Source organism: Nannospalax galili, unplaced genomic scaffold (assembly GCF_000622305.1).
Source record: "Nannospalax galili isolate Female #2095 unplaced genomic scaffold, S.galili_v1.0 scaffold2482, whole genome shotgun sequence".
In the NCBI taxonomy this organism is placed as follows: domain Eukaryota; kingdom Metazoa; phylum Chordata; class Mammalia; order Rodentia; family Spalacidae; genus Nannospalax; species Nannospalax galili.
In genome coordinates this window covers 215150-222914 of record NW_008347234.1, presented here as the reverse complement: position 1 = coordinate 222914, position 7765 = coordinate 215150, and the positions used below count along the sequence as shown (strand labels likewise).

The 7765-nt window shown below is 38.2% G+C and overlaps 1 protein-coding gene across 1 annotated transcript; it reads right to left on the bottom strand.

Annotated features, from left to right (window-relative positions):
- Positions 1 to 1201: 1201 nt before the first annotated feature.
- Positions 1202 to 2128, bottom strand: LOC103742684 (olfactory receptor 5B3-like). Its single transcript, XM_008843764.2, has one exon. It carries the CDS (start codon positions 2123 to 2125, stop codon positions 1202 to 1204), a length of 924 nt encoding a protein of 307 aa, XP_008841986.1. The 5' UTR covers positions 2126 to 2128.
- Positions 2129 to 7765: the final 5637 nt, after the last annotated feature.

The window sequence follows — 7765 nt, the reverse complement described above, 5'->3', positions numbered from 1 at the left end:
TGCAAATGGAAAAAATTATATTAAGTAAACTGAGTCAGCCTCACAAATACAAATATCACATTGTCCCTTATGTATGGGTCCAGATATTTTTTTGGTCTTTTTGAGACAGGGTCTCCCTGTAGCCCAGCTGTCCTGGATTCACTATGGAGACCAGGCTGGCCTAGAACTCACAGTGCTTGGATCAAAGGTGTGCACCACCATGTCCACCTAATTTTATAGATATATAACATTGAGTGTACATATATGACAGGAAGGTAGAAGTGAAGCTGCATTGGGGAAAGAGGGTATAATGGAATGGAGAAGGGATGAGAAAGGGGAGAGCAGAGCAGCATCTTTCTAGACATTATAGATCATTCTTTGAATTCCCATGTCAGTCTCTGTGAAAGGCAAGTTCATATAATGCCCCAAGTACATATATTACAGAGCTTAAAATTTTAAATGTAAACACATATACAACACAATAACACAATGTCTGAAGCAAGAAATGATTTTAGCCTTTGTTCTTCTCAAGCTTTGGAGCTAGTAATCACTTTATGGTGTGTTCTGAATATATATTCAGGATTGATAAAAAACTGCCTAGTTCTAACACACGAGGCATAGCTTGGATCATTATGACCTAACTTAACCGAAGCATATGAAATGCTAGCACTCTTCTGGAAGCTGGACTAGCTATTGTTACTACAGCATGATATTTGATACTTTACTAATAGTGTCAGTAGAAAAAGCAACCTCTACATACCACCACTGAATTAATAAATGCCATAAAAATAAGATGCCATTTAAAAACAGGAAAACATTCAGAATGTGTTAGAATCCCCATGTATTGGTGAAGGTTCTTCTTGGGAGTTGTCCATTAACATCCAACACATAGCTATAGAATTACAGCTGTTTTTGAAAATATCTACATTTTGCTTTTACAAAGAGGAGGGCTAAAGTATTGCCCATTAAAATATCACATCAATATCATTCATAAGGGTTTTGTCAAACAGATCAGAATATTATAGCTGTTCTTACCCCAGTATTGTGATCCTGAATATAATATTTTTATTTTCTATACAATAAGCTTGCAGAAATAAGAGACACAGTTTTGGAATTTATTTGCATGAGGGACTAAGGATGTGGCTTTGTCTATATAAAAGATATGAAAGGAATAAATACGTGTATTGTTCATCCTACAGCATTAAGAACAAAATCCCACAGATTATTTTGCCGCCAACAAAACTTTGGTGAATGCGTTCTTGACATCATTGTTCCTCAGGCTGTAGACCAAAGGGTTTAGCATGGGGATAATCATGGTGTAGAAAACAGATGCAAGTTTGTCAGTGTCCATGGAGTGACTGGAGCTGGGCTGTAGGTACATGAAGATGGGTGGCCCAAAGAAAATAGAGACTGCCGTGAGGTGGGAGGCACAGGTGGACATAGCCTTGCGATGACCAGCACCTGACTGCATCTTTAAGATTGTGATAAAAATGAACATGTAGGATATCAAGATAACTAAGAGAGCAAACAAGAGATTGAAGGTAGCTACATAAACAAGAACCAGCTCAGCAACACGTCTATCAGAGCAAGAGAGAACCATGACTGCTGGAATATCACAGAAAAAGTGGTGGACCACATTGGACTTACAGAAGGAGAGACTGAACGTGTCCACAGTGTGAATGGAGGCATTCAGGAGACCACAGACATAAGGACCAATGATAAGAGATGCACATACACTAGTAGTCATGGTTGTGACATAGTGCAGGGGCTTGCACACTGCTACGTAGCGATCATAGGCCATTGAGGCCAAAAGGTAATTTTCCACTGTGGCAAAAACTATAAAAAAGAACATCTGAGCAACACAGTCATTGTAGGAAATGACTGTGTCACCTGTTAGGAGTCCAGCCATGACTATGGGAGTGACAGTTGAGGAGTAACAGAAATCTACCAGAGACAGGTTACCTAGGAAAAAGTACATGGGTGTGTGGAGCCGAGAGTCCAAGAGAATTAGCAGGGTCATCCCCAGGTTCCCAACCAGGCTGATGGTGTAGATGAGGAGGAAGGAGATAAAGAGGGGAACCTGCAGGCCTGGGTCATTGGTGAGTCCCAGCAGGATGAACTGTGTCACTTCTGTCCTGTTCTCCATCAGTATTATCTGATGGCAATCACCAGTTGCTCTGTAGCATGGGAACAGGGGAGAGGTGGATGAACAATGTGGTAAAGAAACTGAATTAAATTTGAAAAATATAAGTAAAGACTTTTTTTTGGTCTTTTTGAGACAGGGTCTCCCTGTATCCTCAGCTGTCCTGGAACTCACTACGCAGACCAGGCTGGCCTTGAACTCAGAGATCCATCTGCCTCTGCCTCCCAAGTACAGGGATTAAAGCCGTGTGCCACCACGCCCAGCCCATAAAGACATTTTTTGTAGAGCTATTGTTTGTACTTTGAGACTACCTAGAATATGCACTTTCTTCCAATCCACAATTGATGTATTATTTATATAGAGGGTTACATCAGTTTGATTCTGAAGATTATTAATGAACCCCCTATCCAGTTTTTAAATTTATAATCCCTAAAGGAGATGTAGTCTATTGAATAACTTGTTAGAAATGATTTGTATGGATGAATCTGCCAAAGGGTTTCTCAATGACCGATCATAATTCTATGTTGCTCATTTTCCAAGGATGACTCTAGACACTTTAGATGTGCTTGTATTCCCATGTCCTCTCAACACTATTATGAATTTGGTGTTTATTGCTTTCATGAAAATCATGAAGCACAAGAATTGGAGAATTTATTCATGTTAGTTGAGTAAATATCACCAATCTCTGCTTTGGGTTCGTAAAAACATTTCCTCCATGCTAAGAGACTTTCCAAGTTTCAGAGTCTAAACTGAATCTGAATTAACTTGAAAACAACTTCAAATATAATTACAGGTCCGCCTTGCTGGGAACTCAGCATTGTATGGGTTTCAAATAGAGTGATTAAATGTTAATGCAATCTTGATTACTATATATATATTCCCCTTTCATTGGTGATAAAATAAACACACATACCAAAACTGATGAGTAAATGATCCTTTCAACCAGTACAGAATGCAAAATGAATGAACAAGCTCTGGACAGTATTTTAATATCCCCTGCCCCCCTCCCAGCTCCTGTTTAAAACGAGCACATCTACATGCTTAACATGTAACTAAAAATATAAGCAATTTAAATATTTCCTCTATGTATTTATCTTTGTCCAGTCAATACTTGGTCAGAGAGTAGAGAATGGAGAGTGAAACCTGAAGATTAACATATAAAAGAAGCCAGTAGCCTGAGGAAGACTGGAAGCCCTTCTGCACCAGTCTTCTTGTAAGGAACTGAGCATATGCAAGGAAAGCCCACGCCAAACAAAAGGAGAAAGAGGGTGCCCTGTAACACCCAATGTCCTCCAAAGGGCTCTGCACCCTGAGGCCCAATGCTTTTGCTCAGCTCACTAGCCCAGTCCTATTCTTGGACACTCTTTCCCATCTGTGATAAACTGTCTCCATTTCTAGTCTTCACCATGTGTGTCTCATACCATCTTTGCCCTGAGACACAGAGCCTAGAATGGGTGTCATCTGAACTATGGCTTTGCAATAAGCATGCTGTTCCTTTACTTTCATTTTACCTGTTTCTTTATCTGTTTCTCTTTATCTGGCCAAAAGCTTCAACACGCTTGTCTGAAATGCCAGTCTTTGTCACACTTTTTCTGAATCCTTTCCTCCAGTTCCCTGATACAGTTGTTCTCTGACCACCACTGCTGAACATCCCAGCCCTCCTGGAAACTAAACCCTTAAAGCATAACCTTTTCTTGTCCCCTCTTCCATCTCCCTCCTCACCACAACTTCTCAGATGTCCTGCATACCTGCCCTTCTGCTTTTCTCTCAAACTCCAGTAAAATTAACCTCAAGTTAACCTTTCTGAGTCTGTTTTGAAATCCTTTTATTAGTGAGGCTGAGAACCCTTCAGGGAACAATGGATTTCCAGACCACAAACATAGCATATTTCCATACACAAGAATATGGTGGGATAGCTCAGAGGAGGAGGGTGAGTTCAACCTGTAGATACCATTCTGACAGAAGGTAGAGCATCAACTACAGCACACACAGAGCTTGGTTTATACACCTCATTCACTTCAAGGATTCCATAGTCCTGACCTCTCCTGAACATATTTCCACCTGCAAAATTCACCATGTAATCAGATCTTAGTTCAAAGTATTATTCTGAAAATCAAACACAATAATATAAAAGACAGTAAAACACTGACTACAAGCACAGTGAGTGCTAGTTTTCCTGTTATTGTTAGGATGGGATGGAAGAGTGGTCTCTATGTTGCTTTGATTAGGAGACTGTTATGCAGGGCTTTATCTTCAGGTAAGTGAGCTTTCCTTCCTGAGATGCCTTTCCTTCTGCAACAATACCACACCACAGAGTGTATCTCGGCTCTGCTGGCCTGTACTGTCTCCTTACTGAATGCATCTATTGTTATTGTTGCAGTTCCCTGTAAGCTACTCTTTCTCAAATTCTTACATGAAATCCATATTTTCATTTGGATAGTCTACTTTTCTTAAACTTATTCTTTCCTTCACTATTTTAATATCATAGCAAAACCAAAATGAAGCTTGCCATTTATGGAGCTGTCTTTCATCTCACAGATCTCTTACCATAGTGCAGCCTAATTTGTAAACCATTAATTTGAGTTTGCTGTCTTATAATGACATTTTAACTTCCTTATTTGTTGTGTTTTATTTTTAAATTTGGATTTGCTATATCACTTGGCCTTATCCTTAAATCATAGACTAAATCCATCCTCCTGCTCCTTACCTCAATTTTCCAAGGAACTGCAGCAAAAAGCTTATTTCTTTTTGTTTGAGGTAAAACCATTGAAAGGAAATCTATCCAAAACTAATGTTTCCTTATGTTCATTCTCCCAAAATTTTGGTAATTTCTCATTATAAACCTGCCATATGAGGCCACTTTTAGCAAATACTATGTTCTACAATCAATAAGGCCTTTATATGTGAACATGTGTTTAGATATTAACACTATTATTATTACATTATCATTGAAGAGATTGAGCGTTTAAAATGTCAGATTTTCAGTTACATACTTATTATGAGAAAAATTCGAACCATCTTAAGCTTAATCAAAGATGTCTCTTTTTAAGTCTATCATTTAAAAATATGAAGATATAGTGATTATTTCTGTGTGATTGTACAGAAATGTAAATGTAGATCAGAAATGCACTACTTCATATAGGATTCTTCTGAAACTCTAAAAAAAATTATCACTTTACCCTCTTGATTTTTTTTAATGTCTGGTTTTGTTTGTTTCTTTAGCTGCAATGGCAGGTAAATAAACAGGAAAAAGATAAAAATCACAAGCTAATCAGTGTCTTGGTTTTTCATTCATGCACATGATAGGTTAAGCAAATAATCTCCTTTACACCAAACTCTTCACATTTGCAGAAGAAACTCACTTCAGTTTTATAAACAAAAATGTTTCAGTCATCACTTCCTCCTTTAACATGATTCCCAACAGGTATAACTTTGATATTGGACAAACTACACTTTTCATTACCAATGTTCATGTACTATGGAATCTTACCGTTTCCTTGGAAGAAGGCAGTCCAGCAGAGTGAATCTGATATAATAAAGTGAGCCATAGAATGTGTCTCAGGTGCTGTTAGAGGACTTCTCTGCTAGTGGTTATTACTCTCTAAGGCTTGGGAACTGGAGGAAGGAACAATGATACGAATCAACTTCTGAGTCGCGCACTAATTCTATTTCATTAGAAAGTTACTTCCTCCATGTTTACAAAAGAAATATGAAAAGATTGTGTCATTTACATAATTCACAGACTGTGACTATACAAAGAGGAAGAAGAAAGATCCATAAGACATCTTATCAATTCAACGTCTGTCATTGTAATTTTTATCTTGTGTATTTTTTCCTTAACCATGGCTAAAGACTCACAGAAAACTTCTAGTCAAGAAGGCTTGTGCATGCTAACAGTGACTATCGCTCGGATGAATATATGATGTTCAAAGGAGCATGGCACACAATGAGGCTTTCTGTAACAAGCCATTGCATCATGTTGGTATTTAGGAGGCTAATGTCTGGAGACGATAGAACAACATGAAGACTTGGACTCCTGGGGAGTTTCTGCCATGGGAATATCTGCAGGTCTCATGCTAACCTCCTAGGGAAGAAGTGATTAAAACTCTGTGAGGCACTCATGTGCACAAGGACAGCACTAATTGGACTCAAGGGTTTTACTAACAATAAAAAGGGGACATGAAGTTGGGAGGGTAAAGGGGGAGAGTTCGGAAACAGACAGCATTTGGATGAATATGATCAAAATACGTTGTATAAATGTATAAAATTTTCAAGAAAAAATTAAAACATTATTTTAAAAATTGGGGGTTAGCTCTTTTAATTGAATACATGTGTTCAATTGCTTTCTATGTAGACTTTAAATGATTCAAATAGTACATGAATTTTTTTTAAATATTTTATTATTTTTATTTTATGTCTGAGTATATTGCCTGCATGTGTGTAAGTGCACCCATGTTATGAAATGTTCATGGAGATCAGAGAGGTCATTGTAACCCCTGGAACTGGAGTTAAGACAGTTGTTAGCCACCAAGTGGGTGTAGGGACTCTAGCCCAGGTCCTCTGTAAGAGCAGTCAGTGCTCTTAACCACTGAGCCATCTCTCTAGCCCAGTGCGTGAATATACACTATACACAATAGAACCCACATGTTTTAGTGGATAGTTTTAAGAACTTTGTGTAGTGTTTCTCATGTCTTCTCTATACAAGTAACGAAACCAATTACCTGACTTTTTCTTTCTTTTAAAAAATAATTTTTTGACTTTTTATTTATGTGTGTGTTGGAGGGTGTATATGCTACATGTGTGCAGATGCCCTCAGAGACCAAAAGAAGGTATCAATCCCCTGGAGTTGGAGTTACAGGAAGTTGTGAGCCACCTGATCATGGGTGCTGGTATCTGAACTTGGGTCCTCTGGAAGAGCAGAAAGTTCTTTTAACCACTGAGCTGTCTCTACAGCCCCTTGAGCTTTTGTTTTATACATTGTGAAAAATTGTGCCCAAAATAAATATCCTTCAAATATCATGGACAACTGGAGTCCTTTAGAGGTAAGTGAAGCTTTGGAGCTGGTCATTGGTAGAAACATTGTGCAAGAAATGCTGCAATGTTCCTTTAGCCTTGAATAAAATGAGTCTGGAAAGCAACTCAAATATAAACATTTTGCATTGCAGATACACGGATGTTTTATGTGTCTATTAAACATCAAAGCTCAGTTCCCAGCACCCACTGGGTGACTGACAACTGTAATTTCAGTTCCAGGGAATCTGATGCCCTCTTCTGCCCCCCCCCACCAAGATATTGTATGATATGGGTTCAAAACAGTCATACACGTACAATAAAAATAAATGAATAAAAAATAAATAAAAATTTAAAATATCAAAACTGAGTCACTAGAGAGATGGTTCATTGGTTAAAAACACTGAGTGTTCTTGTAGGGGCTCAGAGTTTAGTTCCCAATGCCTAAGTGAAGCAGGTCACAACCCTGTATCTCCAGTTCCAGGGGATCCAGTGCCTCTGGATTTTGAGGACACCTACACTCACAACCACATGTCCACAGAGGTACATATATACATATAATTAAAAATAATTAAAAAATCTTTTAAAAACAAAATCAAAATTTAAAATATGAATTAGAAATACTGGTGGAAG

What these genes read in the sequence shown, in the direction of transcription:
- LOC103742684 (XM_008843764.2), bottom strand. Translation starts at nt 2,125, where the DNA reads ATGGAGAACAGGACAGAAGTGACACAGTTCATCCTGCTGGGACTCACC.